Here is a 26,519-nt window from a genome sequence, read left to right on the forward strand (position 1 = left end):
CTCTCCACTGCCCAGCTGTGTCAGGCCTTTCGGCAATCCCTTCTCTCACTGTGATTACAGTGCAGATTTGACTGCAGTATAGTGTGCTTGTGAGTGGCATGCATGTTAATTGTGATAATGAAGGTCACCTAGAGGAGCAACTGGAGTCGCTCTCTGAATTTACAGTACTCCCTGTAGGGAAGTCGCTGCCCGGTGTGAACCTCACCAGGATATCGAAAAACACCATATGCTCCCCACCCACCACCTCACACCTTTTCCAGGCCTGCCACTGAGAAATTCAATCATAGAGCCAAGAGCCTTTTGAGATATGTGTGATATTGTGAGCTCTACTGTCCAAACTTGCATCAATTGAAACAAAGAACAAATTGAACTAAAATAAGCTCTAGAAAGCTTGCCCTAGTCAAAGTTGCAGTCATTCCATTTACCGTAATTGTCGGGCTATAAGCCGCTACTTTTTCCACAAGCTTTGAACCCTGCGGCTTTTAGTCAGGTGCGGCTTTTCTATGGATTGTCCCTGATTTTTGTCATATCGTAAGACGATTTGTTTTGTTTGTTCCGCTGTTGTACGGCACTACGTTGCCTGGCGGAAGGGCATGTGATCAGACACACAGTATCGGTGTTCAAGAGTGGTATGTTGGTCACATGTCCATCCGCCAGGCAACATAGTGCCGTACAAGTAGCACGAAAAACAAACTTCAAAGTAGCGCTACGCGTTCAGCGGGAGTCGTGGATGGTGTGCAGCAATAAACTTGCGAAAAGCAAGTTATGCTCAACTCCACCGGTGGAATCTGACAGCGTGGAAAAGTGTGAAAACATCCATCCATCCACCTGAGCCTAAAAGGTAGTCTGAATCTATTTTTCTGGTGTGCTGTAGGTTATTGTTATGTACTACATTTGTTACTCGTTTATGAAGCACAGCACATGTTTCGTACTTGTAATTACCGCTACTTGTACATATACCTAAAAAGTTGTGCAAATATGTACCCATAACTTATTTTTCAAAATATTAATAAAAGTGATGTGTCTCCAAACAGCCATCTCTTTCCTGACAATTTGCTTTGTGCATATTCTCTTACATATGATAAGTCAACATTGAAACACCTGCGGCTTTTAGTCAGGTGCGGCTAATGTATGTACAAAACAGGATTTTCCCCTGATTTTAGCTTGTGCGGCTAATATTCAGGTGCGCTTTGTAGTCCGGGAAATACGGTAATCATGATTTTGCCAAGTAGGAATAGAAATGAATCAAAGAAACGCCACCTTGAAATCAAGCTGCAGGAGATGTGGCAGAAATGATCTCGGCATTTAATTTGTACCTAGCAAACACAATCAAAATAGCTCAGAGTAATCCAGATTGTACACCTGCAACAAACAAGTTAATATTGATGTTGGTGGAGCTCAATACAGACTCGTGCTGACATTCTTGCCATAATCACCGTTTTTGATGTGGATCCAAGTATGTGGGAGGGTTTTTTGTTGTTGTTGTTTTTCTTGACCTCTTTTTTCATTTATTTTCTCTGGCGGAAGAATCCTCTCTGTATATGATGGAAAAACTCCTGGGATGAATTTGTATCTAATTTTTTGTTTTCTCAGATCCAAAAGTAGGCAAGAATACCTTAGTATGCACACAATGGGCATGCAATATTGAGATAATTCAAAAGATTTTATTTCATAAACCAATACCCCCCCCCCCCCCCCCCCCCCCAAAAAAAACAAAAAACAAAAAAAAAACAAAACAAAAACATTGTACTAAAATTCAAATAACAATGGATATACTAGCTGGTATATTGGCTGCATTGAAACAGATTTGACTTTTTCTTCCCAGCGAGGGGAAAGATCAATGTTTGTCATGAAAAGAAAAGTATAATAAAATGCATGGATGTAATAATGTTAATGACTTGTAATGAGAATACTATTGTACATTCTTTGGATTTGCCTTCTGTTTAAATCTATAAATGTTACTTTCATTTAAAACAGTATTTGCTTAACACGAGAGATTTGGTATACTAATAATATATAGTGAGATATCTTCTGTACATCAAGTTTTCATTGCATGTGTTAAGGCCAACACCTGGCAGTTAGACAACTTGATGTTTAGTGCTTGTCATGAGTCAAAGGTTAAACAGTATATGGACTGGCACTTTGTGTCCTGTCACCAGGCCAGAGATGCCAGTCTTCTGTTCAGACTTCCTTTGTCAGCCCTGGGTGGTCTTTACTGTGGTATTTCACATTAAGGGCATGGCATAGCACCCCTGCAGGCTCCCTGACAATGCGGTATCAATACACACTGTGTCAGTAGTGGGATGCCAAGCACACACACATACAAACAGGAGAAAATGCACATTTGTTTGGTTTCTCATATGTTTCTTAAGTAGAATGTGAGAACACCTGAGGTTACTTTAAAGACATGTTTCTTTTTAGTTGTTAGGGTTATAAGATTCTCTCTTTTTTTTCCTGCATGACTCCATGCTAAACATGGAAGGAATGATCTCATACTTTAATACCAATCTCACAACCCCCAGCTGTTTTCCTACTGCATGGAACATCATTCATGGGAAGACCAGATGGAAAGCCATTGACTGCGGAAACAAATGAAACTTTTTCCTGCATGCTCACGCAATCTGTGCCCTTCAGTAACACCATTTACATGTGTGGGTGTTTGTGACAAACCCTCCTCCCCCCCCAGGGTTCATATTCACTGTGTCCTTTCACTCAGTGCTCTGGAGTGCAGCGTCAGCCTTTGCTCTACAACTGCTATTCAATTGGAGATGAGTTTCAGCTCAAGATGCGGTACAATGTCATAACACTCCGATTTACTCTTACAACCTGAGTCATACTATAAAACTATCAGTTTCAATTAGATGTGTGTTTGGTTTGAGACTGTGAGCTGGAGGAAAGCTGTTTTCTACGTTGGACTGAAAGTCAAAATAAATATCCAGCGTGTGTCGTCAAGCCTAATGGATACTTTGTATTTCAGGTCTGCTGTTGTTGATAATGTCCCAGTATTCACCCTGTTAAGGGTCTCCGATTGATTGATTTGTAATGTCTTTATTACACTTGTGGTAAAACAGTATGCTGCTTGACTTGAATTTACTATTATTTTTTTTAAATAACTCAGAGTACAGACTCTTTTACCTTGGTGTTTTCATTTTCTTTAGATTTACAGCACTCTCCAGTAAAGCTGTGCACCTAATTTATTCTTTGGGTATATCTCATACAGATCTAGACTGTATTACAGAGCTGTGTGTCAAGCTGAAACCTGGTTTAATGTATCACTGCACACATGTTCACAGTGTACTGTTGTATGTGTTTATGTGGCCAGATCACCCTCTGTTTCCTCCCTTGACACCTCTGTTATGAATCCTGCATTATTAATCTTTTTCTCCACTCCTCCTTTGTTCCTGAGAACAGGGATGATGAATTTAAACGGAATGAAGGGAAAAGCAATTAATTTCCTCACCCATGTAATTTGAATAAACTTTCCCTTTTCAATTGACTTTAACTACCGAACAAATGGGCGAATTATTTTATCATTTTGAGACTCCTGTAGTTAATTGTCTATTTCCATTTTCAATTTGGTGGTCAGATTTTGGGTCAATTAGAAAGGAGCATTTGTTTTTTTGTGTTTTGCATGCCCATTTCCAACAATGGTCTGCAATTACTTGCAGTGAGGGCCTATATTTAAGTGGAAAAAAAAAGTACTTTGCAAGCATTTGGGAACTGAGAAAAGCCGTTGTAGTTCTGACAGAAAAATTCTTTCTCATATTTGCTTGATACAGAATTGTAGCTGCTCAACAGTCTGGGGCCTCCTTTGTCATATTTTTCTTTTCATAATGCACCAAATGTTTTCATAGGATGATGGATCTGGACTGGGAGACTAGTTTAGCACAGGGGTTCTTTATCAGTGGAGCCATGCTATTGAAAATTCTTTGCAATATGATGTTGGAAAGTGTTATTGCTATACTCTGCTTCTGAAATGCTGCTTCTGTAACATGTTCACTTTGGACACAATTGTGTTACTAATTAACCTCATTAGATGTTTTGTTGCCACCGTCCTAACTTTTCATTATAAATGACAATATGTTATCAGATTAATAATCATTTTTTAATGACTATCAACATACTGAATGTGTTACAATATCATGTTCCAAGCACTACAAACTGCGTGGTGACTGTAGCCATATCTTTTTATTGGAGACTAACTTCCTTTTAGTACTCAAAAAAAAAAAAAAACAGAAGCTTTGATCCATTTGCTTCTTTTGGACTGCTCGATTATGGCAATTTTTTTTCTTTGTTATTTGTCCTTAAATTTCAGCATCTTTAAACTTTATATTAAACAGGGGCAATAAAATTGGTGGAGGTGGAGGACATGGGTGGGGGCACAGGGTTGTCTAGTCGGTGGTTAGGCACAGACAAGGCGTAGTTTTTGATCATTAAGCTTGTCTCACAAGGGCAACCACCAGTTCCTGTCAGTCACAGTGTCCACCACCTGAGGTGTATGGGAGCATAAAGGCGTAATGGAGGCTGCCGCAGACTTGCACGCCATGGGAAACCAGTGTGAAAGCCATGGGAAGTGTGACATGGAGCTAGGCTCCCACAGAAACCTTGTTAAACTTATTGACTTTCTTTAGATAAATCTCATTTCATCACCACATAAGGTGAACTAAACAGTAAGTAAGTCTGGACTTTTAAGAGGGCCAAAAGCATGTGACTGAAGACAAAATGAATTCTTCTCTTCTTGGAGGCCAAAACCATAACTGAAAATAAAATCTGATAAATTAGGCAAACTTACTTTTACCATTATGGAACAATGAAAATTGACTTTAATGAATAAGAAAGAGAACAAGAAGCATGATTGAGCAATATTTTAAGAATATGTGACATAATAAAAAAAAATACAATTATAAAAATGTAATTAAATTATTTAAAATAATATTTACTACTCCAGGTTGCCTTAATTTAAAAATGCCATTTTAATAACTCATGAGCTTTGTTGTACATACATAATGGAGCCTTCTGTTCTGCGCAAAGTGCATTATTTGCTAATTGTTTAGTTTCTTTAGCTGTGTTTATGACAGTTGTGGTTACTACAATTTTCAAAATTCATCTATGGTATTCATGCAGTATAATAAGCCCCACTAAAATATATTTGACAGTGAAAATATTACATGTAGATTTACATTTTCGACTTTGTGGACATGTACTGACCTTACTCTGTAAAACCTGTAGCCACATAATTAGCAAGGATCCTGTCTGCATCAGTACAAGCCAAATCTAAACTCCTGATGTATTGAACCGCATAAATTCATGCACACACACACAGATCCAGGTGTCACACCACATCCGGATTCACATACAACTTGTAGATATGCTTGTACATAAGATTTATACTTTTGAACAAAAGCCTACACACCCTTTTTAAATGGGAACATCAAACAAATGCCAATCCCTTTTTTGTTAGCTTTAATCTTATAACAAGTAAACGGTGTATCAAAGCAGAAAGAAATAACCTTGTGGCATTGTACTTGGCATACTTGTACTTTAGATAAAAAAAAAAAATTAAAAAAAAATCAGACAAAAATCATCTTTTGAATGTTGTCTTTTCCTCTCCTTTTTCTCCTTATAGCTTTTTTAAAAATGTACGAAGAGTGAACAGTATGGGTTCTTGGATATTTGGAGGAAGTGCAGTAATGTGCAGTAATGCTTTTCAATGTTGCATACAGTCAGTGCTTTACTAAACCTTGTCTGAAAGAGAACAGATGGGCTGGGAAATGAAATCTGGCAACAAGCTTGAAAAACACTATTTTGATTCATTTGATTTCACTTTTTAGTGCCAAAGGTAGAATACACTTGCTTGACTCACTCATATTTAATCCAAATCAAACTGTCATTTCAGCTGTGAGCAACTTAAGGAGCTGATGGACAATCACAGAATAGAAAGTCAGACTACCCAGACAAGTAATAAATACTCTAGTATTTCTAAAATCAGTGGATAAAATTATAGCAAGCTGGACTTGCTATAAGAGGACGATTTACATAATAAAACTGGTGGTTTTACAGCATTTCCTCAAGAGGTGTCTCAGGATCATAAACAACATATTTGATTTTAGCTGAACGCACCGTTCATCTGGGCTCACAACCCGGTTATTACTAAATAAAGAATTTTGTCAGATCTTATTGAACCCAAGTTTGACACAAGATGTTTTTACTTTGAGCGCATATTTTCCAGGGAAATCATTTTAGGCAATCCTGAAGGAGTAAGTGTGGAGGAATGTGCCTTGTTTTGACTGTTTGATATACCAGTTCTTGCTATTGTGTGACGATATGCAGATTGGGTTGCGATGAGGTCTTTGCCTATTAATGTGCACCAGAAGGTTTGGCACATGCAACTCATTTCGTATGCGTTTTATCTTTTTCTACACAGAGATATGAGAATGTATTACAAAACCTGACGACCTTACTTTATGATCTCCCTCACTCTCGCTGCGCACTTCTTACTTTTTCAGCAAAGTGGAATAATGTGGAATAATTTTTTTTTTAAATCCCATAACATCACCACTGTAGGTAAGGCCTCATTGTAATAAAATGTTTCCTTGTATCCCTGGTTTCTGGCTCCAGAGGAATGTCTGCTATGTGGATTGGAGCCTAGCCTGAATAGCGGAGTCCTTGGAGCAGTGGGTGGTGGATGAGCTCAAGGGAATACAGACCTCACAAGAGGCTTTGGTTTTTTCCCTGGATGTGTTCAGGAGTAGGAGAGAAGATGAAAAAGACAACTGCTCTGATCTGTCGCTATGGAAAGTAAAATGGGTTTCTTTTACTTAATATTTTTTGATAATGTTTTTCTTTTGCAGTTACTTTATTGGAAAGTAGTACACAGAAAGTACACTGTGTACTACTTTCCTGAAATTGCTTCTGGAACAACATGGTCTTCATGGTCTTTGGTGCTCTTTTGCGATCATTTTGAAGCATCCTCTCTGCAGACACAAGTGCATTCAAGGCATGGCAGCAAAATGCTCTCACAGCATAGCAAATGCACTGAATCGCTTCACTATTAAGTATCATTTCCCCAAAATGTGTTCATCTGCGTTCGGTTTTCATTTTTCTCCATCCATGCAGTTGACAAATGGCTCGGTTACAGCGTAGTTCACCCGGAATGGAAGAAGTGTGGTAAAAAAAAAAAAAAATCAAAGATTAAAAATACAACATGAAACGTACAGACAGTGTCTGCAGTGGAAACTCCTGATTTCACTCTAGGTTTTGTATGTTTGATGCTGCTTCCATTGACGGCAAGGACACTGCAGGTAGGCGGGATGTCCATGAATGCATGGACTGCCTTTGCTCTACTGCCGGCCAAGCATAAAACAATCTGGTCAAATGTTTGTTTTTGTTTTGTTTGTCACCTGCCTGTATATCTTTGCGTGAACAGAAAAAAACTGGCATATATTACACACAGAAGATGATCAATTTCTGTAGTCTTGCAAAACAAAAGGGGAGCCTAAAGTTCAGCCATACTCATGAAAACGTCTTCAGTGGCTTTGATTTGAACTGAACTAAAGAAGTTTTGGTGCTTCTGAAGAGAGTTTGAGGTTTGAATAGCTGACACACGATTTGTTAAGCCTCCGGAATCCTTTTAATGTGTTGTCCTTGGGTAAGTGTTATAACTGGCTGGATAACAGATGCGACTCCAGGCAAGAAGCATCTACAACAATGTGCATTTTTTAAAAAGCTCATTTGGCTTTGAAATTCTTAGCTCAAATGAAAGAACAAGTTGACTTTCAGAAGCTCCTTCTAACAAGGACACTTGTTTTATTTCGAACATATTGTTTGAACATGATGGATGCACACATTTTTATATAAATGCTATCCATTCATTCTCTAGTTAACATTCAGTTTAAGCAGACCTGAAAGTGGTGCGCTGTTGTATTTTTTTCCCCAATATAAATCCTGGTCTCCTGTTTGCTGTTTTAGACAGCAAGGGACCCGACACTAGCAGGTATAGACATATCAGATACCTATTCAGAGTTTTTTTTTTTTTTTTTTTTTAACATGTTATTGCATTTCTGCTATTGTAACATCCCAAGCAATAAAATATTTTCAGTCATACAAGTTGCTTTGTCACTTAAAACTGAATCTGTGTTGTGATTAAGGGCATTATTGTAATACTATTGTCATGGGATGAACTGCTTTATTGTTTGTGCGATGTTAATCTAATGTTGTCTGTATCTGTTGTGTGAGAAACTTGTCACTGATAAGAGTCGAAAGCTAATCTGTATAGCCGATATTCATCATATGGTCTCCCTTTTACTGTTGGTGCCTTGTCACTGCTATGGCACCGTCATGACTGAGAAGAACTTGTAAACAGCACTGACTTTGTTTTCAAAGCCATGAATAGACTATAGAGGCCTTTGTTTCAGGCTGGTGTTGCCAGTCTAGCCTGTGCAGTGGTTCACTGGCGTGACAGCTTCTTTCTCAAGATCACAGTGTGTTCCAACTCGAGCAAAGTGGGGGCAGCTTTAAAATAGACCTGTAATCACGGACCCAGATGGAGAAAAAAGTCTTAGACATGCCCTCAGACGACAGCTCTAACAAAAAACAACAAAACTGAACCTGTTGACCAAACTGCTTAAATGTTTACCTTTCATTCTTGATACCAAGAAAGAGGATGGTCCAGTATTTGAAACCCCTAATCTGCAAATATAGATCTTCTTGTCATGAAATATGTAGTTCACGTACACTCATGAGTCACTTTATTAGTCACAACTATTAACGGCTTGTTAACGCATTTATAAACGAATCGCATGGCAGGAACGTGGTGAATTTGCATGGTCACGATGGACTGCTGAAGTACACACCATGAGTACACACCAAAAGTGTAGAGAATGAAGTGAGAGGAGCTTGGTCGGAGAGCTTCAAGCTGATAGGCAATACCTGAAATAACTGGTCATTACAACCAAGGTATGCAAAAGACCATCTCTAAACAGACAACACATGAAACTCTGCAGCAGATAGGCAACAACAGCAGAATGTGGTCTGAATTGGAAATTCACATCATGAATGTGCAGCCAACAAGTCTGCAGCAACTGCATGATGCAGTCATGTCAACCTTTTCCAGAATCTTTGGGGAATGTTTCAGATACTTCATTAAATCGCTGCCATGAAGAATTAACGAAGTTCTGAAGGCAGAAGAGGGGAATGAGCAGGGTGTATTGTAATAGACAGTTTAAAGGTGAAATGAGCTAAACACCCAGCTGAAAAATGCCAAAGGTTAATTGCTGAGATAAATAAAAACTATGCGTTTAAACAGTGATAAACAAGTTTTGAACTTTTTCCCAATGTTTTTTTTTTTTTTCTTAGTTGCCTTGGGGTTTAATAATGACTAATGTGGCGTCATATGTTTAGTATATCATCTATCCCTGGAGAGCACTCTTTTGTTACAAACAGAAAAGCCCCAAGCCAAGACAAACAAACTGCTGCGCTGTATTTCTTTGTAGTCCAGCAATTAGCATCCATTAGCTTTTCTTACTGTATCAATGACTGTGTCAAAAACTTGCACATGGACATCTAGAGTGTCTTTTCTTTCTTTCTGCCATATAAATGTAAATCGCTATGGCAACTGCATGTGCCTAACGCTGGAGTAAATAGACAATTGACTGCTGATGGAAAGAGCCTCATTTTCAAGAGGTCTTTAGCCGACCTGTTTGAGATGGATGCTGCAATGGGTTTCTTTGAAGAAGGGAAACAAAGAAGTGAAATAATTAAAAACATCATGACATTGATATAACAACTATATAACAAGATGACTACAGCCTCTCAGTACAAAGTGAAGTAGACAGAATTTTGTTTATGGACGAAGCTGAGTGTCTCATCTAGCCACACTTTAGATTCTTCTTGGTGGGTGAGTGATGAAACACTCGACTACAACACAGCGTTTCCCAGACTGTGCACATTATCTTCCATATCTGATGTGATCTTTTGTTATTCTCAGATTTTTTAGTTTTCAAAGCTTTGCTGTGCTGGGCCAAACTGTTGATGCTCTTTGCCTTTGGCTGCACGCTTTTGATAAGTGTCAGTGTTGACATGAAGATGATGCTGTGTTTTTATAAGGGAAGGAAGGTTTTAATTTTATGCCTATGTGGGTGGCACTTCGTTGTCTGCTCTTTTCATTTTCTCCAGCTGTTATAATGTTGTTAGTTTACCAAAATATTTCTGGATAACATTTGTTTTCATAGTACTCTATTTGATATTTCCAACAATGCCAATATGCAATCGGTAATGCACACAATCATTGCATGATCTGTTATGTCGTTTACAGCCTGTGCCAGAACACCACCTCATGCTCACATTTCTATTAACAACCACAGCTGGGGTCATGTTTCCTTGAAGTTAAGTTGATTCCAGGAATTTTTCCTCTGATCTCTGCAGTCGGTGAAATGTACAGTACGGGTTTCCCTTCAGGCAGCACTACTTGCACATAGCCAAACACAACAAGGGATCCACTGGAGGAAGTGAAAGCATGTCACCATCAGAGCATGAGAAAATAGTCAGACAGGAACCTCAGCATGGCCTTCCTCTGATAGCCAGCCCACATAGAAACAATGTGTTTGGCTGCTTTTCAGTGGTTGTGGTCATCTCTTGGCTTTTAATTGCACTAGTTAGTCAGGTGTTATTTGTTCGGTCTCAGCTTGTGATACAAATAATGTTTTAAGGGTGTGACTCCTGCAGTAAAATTGAGAGAAATGGATCACATTACAGATTGTTCATTTTATGTTCAGGAAGGGATAATGTATTCATCCATCTTTGTATTATCACAATAACTCAAACTCAGTGAACAGAATAATTGAGAAACCCAACATAACCACTCATCTAAAAAATTCATTTTTTTAGTTTTATAATCAGCAGAACAGTGATACATGATACTGTACAAAAAGACAAGCTTACTGACACTGGATATTAAGTATTGATAAAATGGGTTCAACATGCTTCATAAATTCCTTACTTTTTTTACTTTGCTAAAGTGTGCTGTTCTCCAGACTTGGTGTCTAAGTGAATATATTTATTATGAGAGCAGTTTAAAGTTCATTTATTACAAGAGCTTCAGTATAGGTTTTCTCGTCCTTGATTGCTATTTCAATAACGCCAGCTCTTCGAACTTTCAGTAATTGTTTTAATATTCCAGGGAGCCACTCAGACAAGGTGGGAGTCAACAGCTGAATATGAAATTGATTTGAGAGGCTCAAAGGTGTCTGGCAGTTTGATTAAGATCTCTGTGTTGATGCCTTGACAATTTAGCTCCATGGCCTTGAGACAGCGGCTCTCTTTCACACATTTCAGTAGTTCAGTCACATTGCAATGTCATCGTATAGTGAAAAAGATACTTAGGCAAACAGTGCCACCCAATTAAATTTGCTGTAATTTTTCTCCCCTCTTCATGTGAACCAGGGATGATTAAGTATGCATTTGGTGTGCATTTCTCATGTGACATATAATTTTTTTTTCTGCGTTATTCTAATCCTGGAGTCAGTGTGATTACTTTGAAAGCAGCCTGACTAGAAAAGCCAGTGATTTGTCAGTGTATATGCAAGAATGTGTCAGTCAGAGCTGCTCAGGCTTGAGGGGTCGTACTCATTCATATACATGATTTTATTTTTATCATCGTTTGTGTTCTACACAGTATGCTGTGGGTGCAGAAATTTACAATCAATGAGCCTTGACATCAGTGGCTGCTTCAGTATATTGTAAAGCTACTGTTGGTGTATGTGTTTGGTGTCTTTTCAGCATGTTGCATTCTCCTGCTGTGACTGACTGTTCAGCTTTGAGTCAGAATACATTTTGTGAAAAGGATTTCTAGTCACATTTCATTGTGGAGCTTGGCATCTTCAGCCAAATAAAGAGACAGATCATGCTTAACATTTGATAGATTAGTAATTTATCAATCTTGAGCCAACCTTAATTTCTTTGTATTTGCATCTAAAATTCAAGTTTAATAAAAAAATCTTTTGAACATTGGCTCAATTTTAGTCCAGTCCTTGTAACTCCACTTAACACTGACCTGTGAACCATCCATCCATCCATCCATTCGCTTCCGCTTCTCCTTTTCAGGGTCGCGGGGGGCGCTGGAGCCTATGACCTGTGAACCATTCAAGCATAAAAAAGGCACCTAACTCAAGGGAAATGGACCAGTGTTGTGTTCACATAACAGAAAACTTGACCAATTTTGAACTGTATCTATTGCAAAATCACATTCGTTCACATTTCTTTGGTTAAATCTATTGAAAATGCCAATAACAACAAAGAATGTTTGCACTAACAAATTGATTCTGAAAGACCTGTTGACCTGTGTCTCAGCAGGGTGTGCATTGTGTCCTTAAACAAAATAAAAAAAGAGAAAGAGAAATGAAAGAGAACAGAAGAGCTTGCAGGCCTGAAAAACTATTTACAGCAGGTGAACAGGATTTTAAAAGTCATACCCTTGAGAAATAAGAAAAATATAACAAAGACCTGACCCAGGACTTGAGAAGATGCATGTGACGCTACATGGGGAAATAACGAAATTGATTAAATTAGAAACACAGAAGAGATTTTTATTGTTATGCAATGCTATCTGTAAAATATCTGCTTGGCTTCATTTTTCATCATGGCAATGAGCCCAAACACACTGCCAATGCAGTAAGTGAGTACCTGGATAGAAAAACGCACAGTGGAACACTAAGTAATGCATTGACCTCCCCATTGACCCTGTTGACCTCCCCAGACTTCAACATTATCGACTCATTGTGGGATCATCTAGAGAGAGAACAGAACAAAAAGTAGCCAACATCCAAAAAGGAGCTTTGTCCGTCACGAGGTTCGGAGAACTATTCCTGAAGACTCCCTGAAGAAATTAAAAGAACACTTTCCTAAGACAGTTCAGGCTGCGTTGAAGGCATTTAAACCAAATACTGACTTTCAAATTCATTGCCATTGAATCTTTGCCCAATACACTGGATTTCAGTGTATGTTTCACATTTCAATATATCATTGCACCATTCCCATTTTCCAGCAGAGCACAGAGAAATGAAGAGTGGCTTAAGATTTTTGCACCGTATTAATCAAAATGCTGAAAAGATAAGGATAACCCACTTTTCCCCATTTTAAGATGGATATAAATTTGAAATTACATTTTTTTTAGAAAGGACATTTGAATTAATTCGGGGGGAAAAAATGACATTCATTGATAATAGAAAATAAGGATTAATTCCTGCGCCATGACGAGTAGGCCATTTTCTACAATTTCTACTTGATAATTTTGAGGAGAGTAGTGGCTCTGTATTATAGCCTATCATCTGCCACCAGTGTAAGTAAAAGATAAATTATTCTCGCTGGGAAGTGAATGACCTTAGGTTCTGCATTTCTACCCTTCAGCACATTGGTTCATTACACCGAGCCTGTCGTCTGCTTTATGAAATTTTCTGCTTTCAAGAGCTCCTATTAGCCTTCACTGTGACACAAGACAGATGTGATCATTCTGTTCATCTGTAAATCATGGTTGTGATTCTTTATCTGATTGAAATTCTCAAAGAAAAGATGAGGAAGGTGTTGTAGGAAAGAAGAAGAAATGCTTGTCTTCATCTATCTGTCTGTTCCACCCGGGCCAGCAACTCAAGTATGAACTGCAGCTGTCTAAATGGATACACAAAACGTATCCAAAGATCTCTCATCTCATGGGAGTTTGCTTACTGGCCTGACATTCAGCCCTACCTTTATTTTCCATTTCCAGAAACAGGTGTGGAAAGTCTTTCAAAAAGTGAACCAGAACAACAGGGAAAATGGAACAGCATAGTCTTGGGGTTTTTTGTTTTTTTTAAAAGAAGTGTAGGGTAAAAAACTGGAGAGAATGCAGAGAAAGTGACCCACACACTTCCATCTCTCTGACATGACACAATGGAGGATATGAGAGAGCGGAAGCAGACCTTTGCTGCCTGGGTTAAAAAAGCAGCGCAGGACCAATTGTCCCTGAGAATGACACAGAGCTCCAAAATACAGTCTTTTAGTTTGAACATTTTGTCCAAACTAAAAGCCTTGACGCGCTACAGAAATCTGGTGGTCTTATTCTCAAATGCCAACCTACAGTTAAACACAGAAGTGCAATATAAACATATGTTCTGCAATGCTTGGATAACTGGAGGGGAAGCTGAGGACAGGAGTTTGAGTGAAGCCTTAGTCATATATACTAAACTACACATAAAATACCTGAAAGAATATGCTATCAACCAGCTGGCAATTAACTCTGATTTGTAGATACTAAAGTTACTGATTAAAAAATCCCCAGCACCTAATAAGCACTTTTAGATTATATTTTATTCATTTGTTTTTGGCGAGTTGTTTAAATGCCCCTCACCCCACCCCCACCGAGCTCATATTATGTCTTTCAATTAGTTTTAGTCAGCAGTGCAGAAGAAATACATCACATCAGTGCAGAGACCGGAGCTGTGTCCCACACTGTTTTCTGGTGACAGAAACAATATAGCCAAGACTTTGTTTTTCAAAGTAGTGTAGTAAAAAATATGGCATTATGTTGTTAGAGCACAACAGAAATTTATAGCGCAGTTTACTGTATATAAGATTACTGCACACAGATTGGTATGAATAATAAAAAAGCCATGTTTACAGGGCGTATCTGTTCAGGGTTAGGCTGTGTCTTCTAATAGGAAATGTTTATCATGGTCTCTGTTGCTGTTGGCTCTAGAAGCGAAGTAATCATTGTTAATGGATCCCTTTGTTTCTGCCGCCTACAGAAAGGAAGCTCGTGACTTTTGCTTGACTAATATTCCACATGTGATGACCTGAGCTGTCCAATTTTCCTAATCAAAACTTGTCTGGGAATCATGTGCATGGGGTCTACAGGTTACACAGAAACCTCGTACTCTGAAATTTAATGTTGTTTTAATTATTGCTCCATTAGGCCTTACTCTTGTTTGGCTTTTGTTTCTACAGTGACGAACAAGAAACCATCCCATGTTTCAATCACAAAGGTGAAGCAGTTCCAAGGATCATCTGCCTTTGTAAAAAGGTCACAGTGGACAATTGACCAGCTACGGCAGGTCAACGGCATTGACCCCAACAAAGTATGTAATTTCCCTTCTCCTTTCCCAGTGAACACAAGTATTGCTAATTCAAAGCATGTTGCTATGTACTCCGTTCTCAATTTTCTTATAGTTACTTCTTGTTCCTTTTCCCTTACTACACACTCTCACTTCTTATTGGTGTCTCCCTTTCACTGCTGTTCCAAGGACTGTCCGGAGTTTGACCTGATGTTTGATACCGCTTTCGATCAGTGGGTTGCTGGTTCATCAGGGGAGAAGTGCACCTTTATCCAGATTCTCCACCACACCTGCCAGCGTTACAGCTCAGCACGGAAGCCAGAGTTTGTCAACTGTCAGTCCAAACTGCTAGGGGGTAAGACGAAAAAAAAAAAAACTTTTCAAAATCCACTGGCTCTACAGCGCCAGACTCGCTGCTATCATGCTGTGCTGTAAGCCAGTCTGAATCTAATTACGTATGATGACAAACAGCACCTGGTGTGTATGAAAATGCATGCTTATTCCTCGTACACAGCATCTGTTGGGCGCTCTGCTGACGTGAGGTCAAAGAGGATGTCCAACGAAATATATCAGTTGTGACTCAAAGCGTCTGGCACAGATCAGCTGGTTATACAGCACATATAAACACACACTAGAACACTAAATAATAATTTTCCCTATTTTAACACATTTTGCTGTATGCCTGATGAGAATCATTGTTTTTGAATGATTTTTACCCTTTAAAATAACTCTGACACTGGTATTGAATCAGTGAGCAAACACTCAACTGAACACTAACCTCTGTTTTTTTTTTTGTTTGTTTTTTTTAAAAAGTGTATTTCATGCCCAACTAACAAGCAAGGAGGTGCTGATCAAACGAGTCATTGCATAATCAGCTGCCAAATGTTTTCACCATACTTGGTAATTTCCCTGCCGTAAGAGGTTTGTTTACTGTAGGTGGGTTGTGGTGATGGTAACAATGCAGCATCCTGGGTGGCTTAATCAGATATTGATCTGTTTTTGCCTCCAAGTTTCATCTTTGAGAACTGCTCAGCCTATTGTATTATTCATAGAAATATTTATGAAAACGCATTCCCCAGCTGACCCATGTGTTGTGTCCTCCTGCACAACCCATAAAGAAATCTGCTACCGGAAATAGATATTTCTGAAAAACAGGACTTTTTGATTGTGAATCTTATGAAAAATCTATAAATAATAATGACTGAGAGTTCCTGTGATTTGTGGTATTCCTTATGTACGTCGCCTCATGATATGAAAGGGCCAGTTTTGTGAATTTGTAGGTTAAAAGTTAAAAAGTGTTATCGGACATATAGTAGAATGTAGGGACTAATGACTGAAATATAAATTATGTGTATAATGACACTGTAGTTAATTTCAGATTTGTATTGTTCCCATTTTTCTTACTGTGCGTGGGAGCCCATCATCTATTCATTGATGACAAACCTGCCAGTTCTTCTCAGCATTGTTATATTGCCATGACTTTCCTCCTACTCTGAAATATATGCTCATATTTAGCTCTCTTCAAATGAACTTGGGATGTACTTTGTATGTGTAGGTGGGAAGGTAGTGGTGTACCAAAGAGCATTAACCCAGGGTTCATAGAGTAGGATGCATTATGTACTGCAAATGTTGTATATCAAATACATGCCTGCGGTGTTTTAGAAAATTACAATGCACTGTAGCATTGATTTTACCATACAAAGTTTAATAAATCTGAGGAGTGTAGCTCTGATATAAATAGTATAGTATTCATGATATAAATACTTGTAATAAAGTTTTATTTCAAATACAGTTTTGTACATGCCAAACTGGTAGTTGTAAAAGAAGCTATTGACCATGAAGCAATCTGATATGTAACCATCATCTGTAGAGGAAGCTTTAGCGTGATGGATCAAAAACTTCACCATAACAGAATGAACAAAGAGGATACTGCCAGTCCTGTCCACTCCAGTTTAAGTCTCACACCAGTGCAAAACAAAAATCATGACGCTGCTCAGGTGTGGGACCATAACTGTGGGAGACTAACTACAGCAATACCTGAGATGGCAGAGTCCTATAAAGACAAAGGTAGAAATGTGAGGCAGATAATTCCAGTGTTGCTAGTAGTTAGTAGCAATCAAGCTCCAAAGCAGTGCATATGCAAATATATTGATTTGCATTCCTGCAGATGGTGTGATGTGCTGTCATTAAAGATGGCAAAGGTAAAGCATGATATTAATGCACAGTAAAAAGTGTTTTCTCATGCATACCCCAAATGTAAAAGGTAATGTCAGGTTGCATTTGAGCATTGTTTAACATCTTCTTGATGATGATTACATGACACTACAAAAGTTCATTGAAAGTAACAAACGGATGTAAATACTGCTTATCCATGCAGTGCCTTTTAACACAACCATCATTTCAAATGATGTTTAGTCTGATAATGATGTAGTGACGAATTAAAGTGATTGAAAGATTTCATATCATGATTCATTTACATTTGCATTTTTTTTATTTGTTATTTAGATCTTGAGCAACTTTGAACCTTAGCCTGTATGTATATTTATATTTTTGTTAGATGTTTTATATTCTTTTTTCGTTTCTTCCTATCTTTTTTAAAAGCCTTCTCTCAGAACATTACGGTTCAGATGCATGGGCATATGTTTTCGATCCTTGATGAGGCATGTAATCAGTGCAGAAATAAAAGCAGCCAGTGTGCTAATTGAGTTGTTATCAGTGCCGAGTTGGGCTGTTGCCCACATTGTTATACGATGTTGGACTCCAATTCCCACCTGTCTAACTGGCATGTATTTGTGAGTTGATTCTGAATTAATTTTGCTTCTCCTGTTTTTCCACTTAATGTTTAATGATTTCCCTTAATGAGAAATGATGGGTTAAGACTTTTCTAGAGAGACGCGAACACCTGGTGCCATTATGTGCAATTTCTAAGAATGTTTTCACCTCAAAAACCAAGCATATTTTCATGAGAATGAATGGAAATCTTTTGCAGTTAGCCTAATGCAGTTTCGGCGTCAGTGTTTCTTCAACATTTGCAGAGTTCAAACCTAATGCTTCCTCTAACATGACCTTTGCAACTCGAACAGTGTTAGGTATTCATGCATAAAAAGGTTCAGTGTCAGAGCTGTTGTGTTGCACAGGGTGAACATGCAAGTTCCATACAGAAGAGCTTTAGCCATTCATCTGAAACTGTTCACAGAGATGCATGAAACTGTCAGTGTTTCTTTGTCTTTTGTTTGCCCTGTGTCAGTATTTTATGACTGAGCCATGATTTACACAAACAGTTTTTCCTCGAAAAAACCAGACTGACAGTAATTTGAATTTTTACGCCTTAATTGTAGCCGGGGGCACTGAATTTTTCCAGCTTGGGCTGCTAATAATTATGAAGTACAAATGTTTGTGTGTCATTAGTTTAGGCAAATTTGTGTTAGTCTATAATTGTGACTTGGACAAACATCAGACCACATTTTATGGCTCATTAATGATCAGTGCTGAAAATATTTGTAATTCCAAAGTGTTTCCAAACCTTTTCGTTAAACTTTATTTCTTCAACACTAAATACATTTTATACAGGATTAATTGTGTGACCCATTTATACATAACCAAACTCTAACTGCATTAGTTTATTAAAAAAAGAACTGAACACTTGTGTGCTTAACACAATAATCCAGTCCCTCTCATCCAATTCCAACCTGCGTGTTTTAACAAAGCTGATCATGACTTTTGATATTCTCTTGTCACAGAAGGCCAAGATGTAGGTTCAGTCATTTTCCGTTGCAAGGTCTTTTTGAACAGAAGGAGGAAAGAATTTGTTTCACATCAAGGTCATCTGCTAAGACGAGGTAAGCGCTAAATTAAAAGTCCCGCCCCCTTATAGTTGAATAACTTGCTCCACCCAATTCTAGATATGACCTAGACCTCAGAAAAGATATCTTCTATTAATCAGTGATGAGTTCCACTTATCACCAGGCTTGAGGAACTACAGTATCTTGTCTTCCTCCCATCACTTCCAACCGGTCATGGCTGATGGCTGCTCAGGAAGGAGCAGGAGGTTTCATGAAGTGGGGAGTTTTTCCTTCCCACCATTGCCAAGTGATTGATCAAAAGGGGGTTGTTACCTTACCATATAAAGGCTCCTGTTGGTCTCCTTGGTCTCATGTCGACACAATAGGAGTGTGTTTTCATTTTCTTGCTAATAACTGAACAAATGGGCACAAATTGAAGTAAAAGCCAGCAACGCAGTCTCTTAGTAAGGTGCTGCACCACTAGATGAGTAAAGTGATTCAGCATGTTTTTACAAGTCTTACAATTCTGTCCAATTTTTTTGTAATGGTGGAGATACAATTTAAGGCTTGTGGTTTTAATTTACCATATGTACAGTGTAAGTATTGATTAATGTGATAGAAAACATTTTCATGCTCATTAAACCGCACAGTTTTACATTTAAAAACACAAAAAAACACACCCAGTCAGGAAAGAGATGTGTTGATTTGCAAAAACTATTCCCTCCTAGGGGAGGGTTATTGGAAGTTGGGCCTAACCACGCCAGCAAATTGCTTCTTAAAGCACAGCAGTGCTACTAAATTAACTCAAGAGTCAAGGATTCAGTTTTTTCTGTAATTTATCATCCCTCTGCTGTAGTTACACTTTGAAATCTGACCACAATAAATTGTTCATTCAGACAGGAATGAACAAACTTGTAACTCGTACTTGCTATTTTTTTCCCTGAAAGCCGTACAGAGAGCCATGTTTTATACATTTCAAGTGAGTACAAGGACATTGCTTTCAGTGGCATGTGTCCCTGTATGAGATGTACATTGCTGGAAGGGATTTTGAGTTTATATCCAAAGGTTATATGAGTTATGTTCGCTGTCCTTGGCCCCTCTAACAAACTGTGTACATGGTCACTAATGAAATCTGTGCAGAGGTGCAGTATGTGTATTTAAAAAATCATTACAAAATGTTGGCTTTTTTAAATTTGTTTGAAATTGTTTTTCTTTGAAACAGGGCTCACTGATGAGGTGATATACTTGAACAGCATATAGAAAACATGAGCTTTTGGAAGTTGAACAAAATATTAACATTTTTTATGAAAAAAGAAAGCAGACCCCCTGGCCTCAGCCCCTTTACCAGAAAACGCCTTGCAGGTGTTATTGCCTGCAAGGTGTTTTCTGGTAAAGGGGTTCTTTAACTTTCAATTGATAAAACTTTGATAGTGCTGATAATGAAATGTTTGAAGCGTTCCTTGCATACACTGCCCACAACATTGCAGTCTGAGCATTTGTGTAAGCCATTCTATAACACATTTCATCTTTTCATAGTCTTAATGATGTATTAATAACTCACTGCCATAATTTGATTCAGTGAAGTAATCCCAAACCCTGATACTTGAGTTGGTATGAGGTTCTGCTGAAAAGTTGTCTTTGGTCAGCTCCAAGCTGTGACCAGTATATTTAAATTAAAGGTCCTTGCCTGCACTTGTAATTTTATTCAGACTTTCGTTTTAGACTACAAAGACTTTTCCCTTGCAGATCTCGTAATGAAATTTGGGAGTTCTTTAGAGACAAGTAGTCTGTTTTTTGGCATACACAGCCCCTTTTTGCCTTAGAGATTCCTTTAGATCACAGTATGATGACACCAGTCACGTTGGTAGCAAAGATAACAGCACACTCTGGATGTCAAAGGTTGAAATAAGACATGTTCCCTAGGTTGGTCCCTATTGAGATACTAATCTTTTGCCCTTAATCTTAAAACCCTTGGATTGAAGGATTTGGTTGTGATAAATGGCAGTGGTTTCGTCAATTTTCCCGTTTGTTTGTTTTTTGTAATCACTTAAATGATAAAAATGTAAAATCTCAGATTACAGTGTTTTGTTGGAGAATGTCAGAAAAGCCAACAGTTTTCATATGATGTATTTCTTTTCTTCAAGAGTGTAAATAACAATCTGGGGTTCAAAGGTAGCACAATGACAAAGTGCTTCTTCCCTAATTGTTTCCTCAGTATAGTCTCCACTCCTGTGAAGCATATTACAAATTAGCATTTAAGCTTAGTAAAGACTGTAATCATGGAAATTATGGCTGGTAATGCATTGTGTGATGCTAACATTAATCTGCTGATTAATGCTGCTGCGAGTAGGCAGTTCATGAATACCTAGTAGCTATTTTTCTGTCAGTGCTGGCGCAGCTCTGTGTTACATTTAGGATTTAGTACTTTGCTGAAGACTTTTTAAACAGCTTAACTGTGACTAACCTAAAGGCCAACTGTTCAAAGGTCTGTCCTTTGCCTTCATGAAAACAAGTTGTGGCATCATTCAGGGTTCACGTCCCAGAATTAATGCACACATCTGTAGGATGCATACATCAGAGGTGGGACCAAGTCATTGTTTTGCAAGTCTCGAGTAAGTCTCAAGTCTTTATCCTCAAGTCTCAAGTCAAGTCTCAAGTAATGTCAGGCAAGTCAGAGTCGAGTCTCAAGTCACTGGTGTAAAAGTCCAAGTAAAGTCACAAGTCTGAAATTTTGAATTTCAAGTCCTTTCGAGTCTTTAAAAAAAAAAATGAAAAAATAATGTTGCAGTTATGCTAAATGTAAATATTAGACCATGTAATTTTTAAATCTGTGTTTTTCTCAACACATGACAAAATAGTGAACTTAGAAAATATACACAAATTGTGAAATTGCACCTCTTTAAAATGCAGCTCAATTAAACCTAGCTCCAAGAATAATTTTCACCGACAGTTCTGAGATAAGCCGCATGTTATTCTTGGATGCGGTTGTAGGACCGGCTTTAAAATCGCATGACAAAAATATCATACACATTAAAAAAAACTGCATCACCAACGTAGCCTGGACAACATTTGCTAGTTAGATGAAGTCAGCTATCTCATTGTAGCATATTTATATGCATATTTATAATTATACGGTTCTTGGAGTGAGTGCATACACTCATGAAGTTTAGTAACTTCAGGTCACTGCAACAAGCCCAGGTACAGTTTACCGACGGATGGGTGCAGGACCTTGAAATGCACCGTGTAGAACGAAAGACCATCATACGTATCATAAGTTTACCAGTCTCACAAATCGTCTTCATAAATACACATTCGTTAACCGTTTATTAATAGGACCTTTGAGCTCAACAATAATTAATTAGTAGTGGAAATAATTTCTGGTAGCATCACAGAAATGTAGCAGTGACAATAATACTGTATGCTGTAATCGTACTGGGCAATTAGTGATACAAAAAACCTGTTTTATCCTGTGAATAAAAGTATATGTTTTTGTCAATGTACCATAATAACAGAAGCGAAACGCAATATTGTGTCAGGACAATTTACTATTTATGCACAATAAACAAAGGAGCATAGCGCGACAATTTCTGTTCAGTGCCAGACTTGCTTGTAACCTATATCACCAATTATGTTATGAAAATGACGCATTAACTACAACAGCAGACTGACCTTTGTGTAAATGCTTGGAGCAGACTAACCTGTGAGCTGGAGTGTTCTGGGACGTTATATTTGGTCTTTGAATGGCTGCAATCCAGTCGCCTCTTTGTTACTTCGGAAACATGGCTCGAACAATTTCTCTTCAACGACGTAATCCGATAACAACCGATCTCTTTACCCGTCGGCTTCCCGTGGCTGTCATGCGACCGGCTATTGCAGTTAATAATACAACAGCTTCTTGACATTTTTGTGTTTCTTTTTTATCGCTGTGATTTCAATTGAAAGCCTGCGTACGCTAGTACCTCTTGCCACGAGTTCCCAGAATCCTTTGCGGTTCTACCCGTGAATGACGTCACATTTTCAATCTCTATATAATATGCATGTTAAATTTTATATTTGGGGTAAAATATCAAGTCTTTTCAAGTAAACCGGTTCAAGTCCAATTCAAGTCCCAGGTCATTGGTGTAAAAGTCCAAGTCAAGTCACAAGTCTTACAACATTTTTTCAAGTCAAGTCTAAAGTCATAAAATTAATGACTCGAGTCTGACTCGAGTCCAAGTCATGTGACTCGAGTCCACACCTCTGGCATACATACTGGTAATAAGATCATTTTTTAAACTCATGGACTTGAAAATTAGGAGAACGTAATTGAGTTTACGTAGGTTGAAATAAATATTGTGTGACTCTAAACAACTTAAGGTTCTGAATTCTGGAGAATAAATAAAAAGCAGAAAATTTTGGAACTTGAAATAAAGTGATGTTATTTGATATGCAGGGTATCCAGTATGTATTTTATTGTAAGTAAGTGCTGCCTGAGGTGGGTGGGAAGTCGGGTACAGATACTTAAAGGAGCTGGAGGGAGTGAGTATGCTTGATTAAATGGAGATTTGGGGGTGAAAATTTAATAGAAGAAAGTAATTTGACCATGGGGAAAAGGTGCAGGATGAATGTGTGGAACAGTGATTGGATTAAAAAAGAAACTGGATAACTGGCTATAGAGAAATAATAAGTGTACATCTGGAGCCAAGGGGATGTGCCCTTCTTGTTTGAACCTCAGCTATATTTTCATTATGTTGCGGTGGGTAATGTCAAGATTTGCATTAATTAAACTGCAGCGGGGGGGTTGGTTATCTTGGAGTAGGAGCAGCATAGCTGTGCCTTTAGGCTCCTAGGAAGTCTGTTTTATGATTTTAATCCATCATTTTGTACATCATTCTTTTGTGTCTAAATCATTTGGTATGAGGGCTTTACCTGCCATGCTCATTTTCTACACAACAAATGTAACCTTTGGGGAAAACATTGACAGGTATTAAGACATTGTTTGACTGATCCACATATAGAAGAATGTAAAGTATTTAATTTTTGGAGCATTTTTCTATTTCTTGGAAGCTTTACTTACTCTTTGATTTAGTTCTCTCCACTGGTACACACACACACACACACACACACACACACACACACACACACACACACACACACACATCCGCAATACTCTTTTTAATCCAAAAAAATAAATTGAAAGGTGTCCTTTTATCATAAAAACATTAAAATTGTTAATACATTCAGTTTAAGATAAACTATTATCAGAAAATTGCAGTTACAATAGAAAAATGCATTTTATACTCATAGCATCCTTCACACACATCCTTGTTTACCTTGTTTTACCTTTTTGCTTTAATTTTTAAAAACAGGAGTATAGGATAATATTGGTATCGGAGTTAGTTTTTTGTATTATCAAAATGGTTGTATTTGTATTTTTTAGTTGTTCTCATTTTTTTCTCAGTCTAATTCCAGGTACTTTCTACAAAGGGTTTGCTCATTTCAGTTTGAAGATGTTTCACCTTAGTTTAGTTTCAGTGCTACTTTGAATGTTTTGTGGTATTTTTAGATTTGGGCAAATTTAAGAAGTTTAGAATGAATGCTGTATTACAATACAAATGTAAAACATTTTGAAGATTCAGTCATGAACATCCCTAATGCCAAGGATCTTCTTCAAGCAGGTGTGATGCAAACATGACCAAATTAACAGAGTAAAACTGAAGGTATTTGCTGTTTTTATTCTTATTTTAATGTTGTGAGTACACAGTATTGTTTAAGTTTTTGTTAATCTGCTTTTTACTTTTCTTTGAATTAGTGAAAAAAAATTTTCACATATTACTTTGTTTTGGTAATTGTGATTAACACAATAGAAAAATGCAAAGAAGCTCTATGCAAGATGAAAATGGGCTATTCTGTACTTCAGAGTCAAAATGCTGGTGATAGAGGTGAAACTGAGCATTAAGCATTGGCTGCACTTACCAACATCCTTGACAGTACATTTTATATTTGCATGAATAACACCAGCCTCATTCATAATATCTCATTGGAGCTGTTATGCGCACGCTAATGCGTAACAAATGACTGCAAAACATTCTCTCCCCTAAATCACCCGCACACACATTATACCCTACAGCTTTATTCTAACAGACTGACAGCCTGAAATATTAAAAGCACTCCAGCATGGATCTTTTGTGTCCAATCTTATCAATCCCATGTATTGTAATAGTAAATGTGACTTGGCTGTCAGCATCTTGTGAAGTGTATCTGACATGCTCTTGTTGATAACTATCAGGTTATTTTCTTTGCCTCACAGCAGCGCAGGCTGTAATCTGCTGCTTACAGACAAAGTGGAAAAGGAAGGGTTGACTTTGAATTATCCCACCACCCCACACCCCACTTCCTTGTTATGTTTGCCTTTGCTTGTAGTTTTTATTTTTCTAGAATATTTTGCCAGCAAACAGCTTGCCTTTTTTAGCCTCCATTGTTTGAGAAACCCTTGGCTGATCATGTTGATTTCTGTGAGTAAAATAACCAAATGCCTTTGACATTGTCGAGACAGGCGCGTCATGGGTTTAGCAGATTCAGCGCTGTCACAGATTGACAAATCTTTACAAAAAGCTCCTCTTTAAGATTTACTAGTGCGACATCAGTGTCATAATAGGAGATACTTTAAACTTCAGCTTGAATTAAAACCCATATAAGTTATCTTTTTTGATAACAGTGGCTGATCAGCTTCCACTTCAAGTGCAGACACTAGGCTCAGAGCAGCACAACGATGGCACCACATAACATAATCTACTCCTACACATTTCATTTGGCTTCTGATACTGCACCTCAGACAAGGTTACTGTGTCTGATGTGGGCCTGTCTGATCATTACTGTGTTTTCTTTGAAAGTAAAATCTCAGCCCACACAAATATATCAACAACAGTGATCACAAAACGGTGTATAACTGAACACAGTAGTGAGATCTTTAACCAGGTCTTCCCATTAACACCTGACCTGTCCAGAGGGTCAGTCAATGAGCTCGTCAATAGCTTCAATGCTAACATGTTAAATGTAATGGACACTATTGCTCCCATTAAGGTGAAGGTTATCTCTGGAAGGAAAAAGTCTCCATGGAGAAACTCCACACTGGTGAAAAATGAAAAAAGAGAGTGTAGGAAAGCTGAGCGCAGATGGAGAAAAACAAACCTCCAGGTTCATTATGACATTTATAAAGAGAAACTTCACAATTATAATTTACAACTGAGGAATGCAAGGAGGTCCTACTTCTCTGACATCATCACTAAAAACAGCCATAATGCTCGGGTCTTATTTTCTACAGTTGACAGGCTAACAAACCCCCCTGTGTCAGTGGCAGCTGAACTTCATTCGACCATGGCCTGCAATGACTTTGCCAAATTCTTCACTGAAAAAATCCAAAAAATTAGACAAGCAATTGGTACATCAACAGCAGATCCAGGATATGTACTGTGTCCACCAAAAAACTGTTTAAACACCATGAAACAGTTTCAACCTATTAACAGCAAAGACCTGGAGGACATCTTAGGTCAACTGAACTCCACCTCCTGCTGTTTAGATGTCCTGCCAACAAGTTTTTTCAAAAAGGTCTCAAAGACTTTAGAGTCAGACCTGTTACAGATCGTCAACTTTTCTTTATTATCAGGTGTGTTTCCAG

The 26,519-nt window shown here is 38.0% G+C and overlaps 1 protein-coding gene across 3 annotated transcripts in view; it reads left to right on the forward strand.

The window, feature by feature from the left end:
- stxbp6 (syntaxin binding protein 6 (amisyn)) overlaps window positions 1-26,519 on the forward strand; it is a 69,231-nt gene that overhangs the window by 36,829 nt on the left and 5,883 nt on the right. For 2 of the 3 annotated variants that reach the window (XM_085441063.1, XM_085441064.1), the window contains exons 3-4: window positions 14,974-15,104; window positions 15,270-15,435. In XM_085441063.1, coding sequence (XP_085297189.1) covers window positions 14,974-15,104; window positions 15,270-15,435 — 297 coding nt within the window. Of the gene's footprint in view, window positions 1-14,973; window positions 15,105-15,269; window positions 15,436-18,820; window positions 18,920-26,519 lie in introns of all 3 variants that reach the window. The other variant, XM_085441065.1, reaches the window with a different exon arrangement.

The sequence above is a fragment of the Copadichromis virginalis genome, linkage group LG19 (assembly GCF_057382275.1).
Source record: "Copadichromis virginalis isolate Kocher_CV1m ecotype Utaka linkage group LG19, C_Virginalis_male_GT1.1, whole genome shotgun sequence".
NCBI lineage: Eukaryota > Metazoa > Chordata > Actinopteri > Cichliformes > Cichlidae > Copadichromis > Copadichromis virginalis.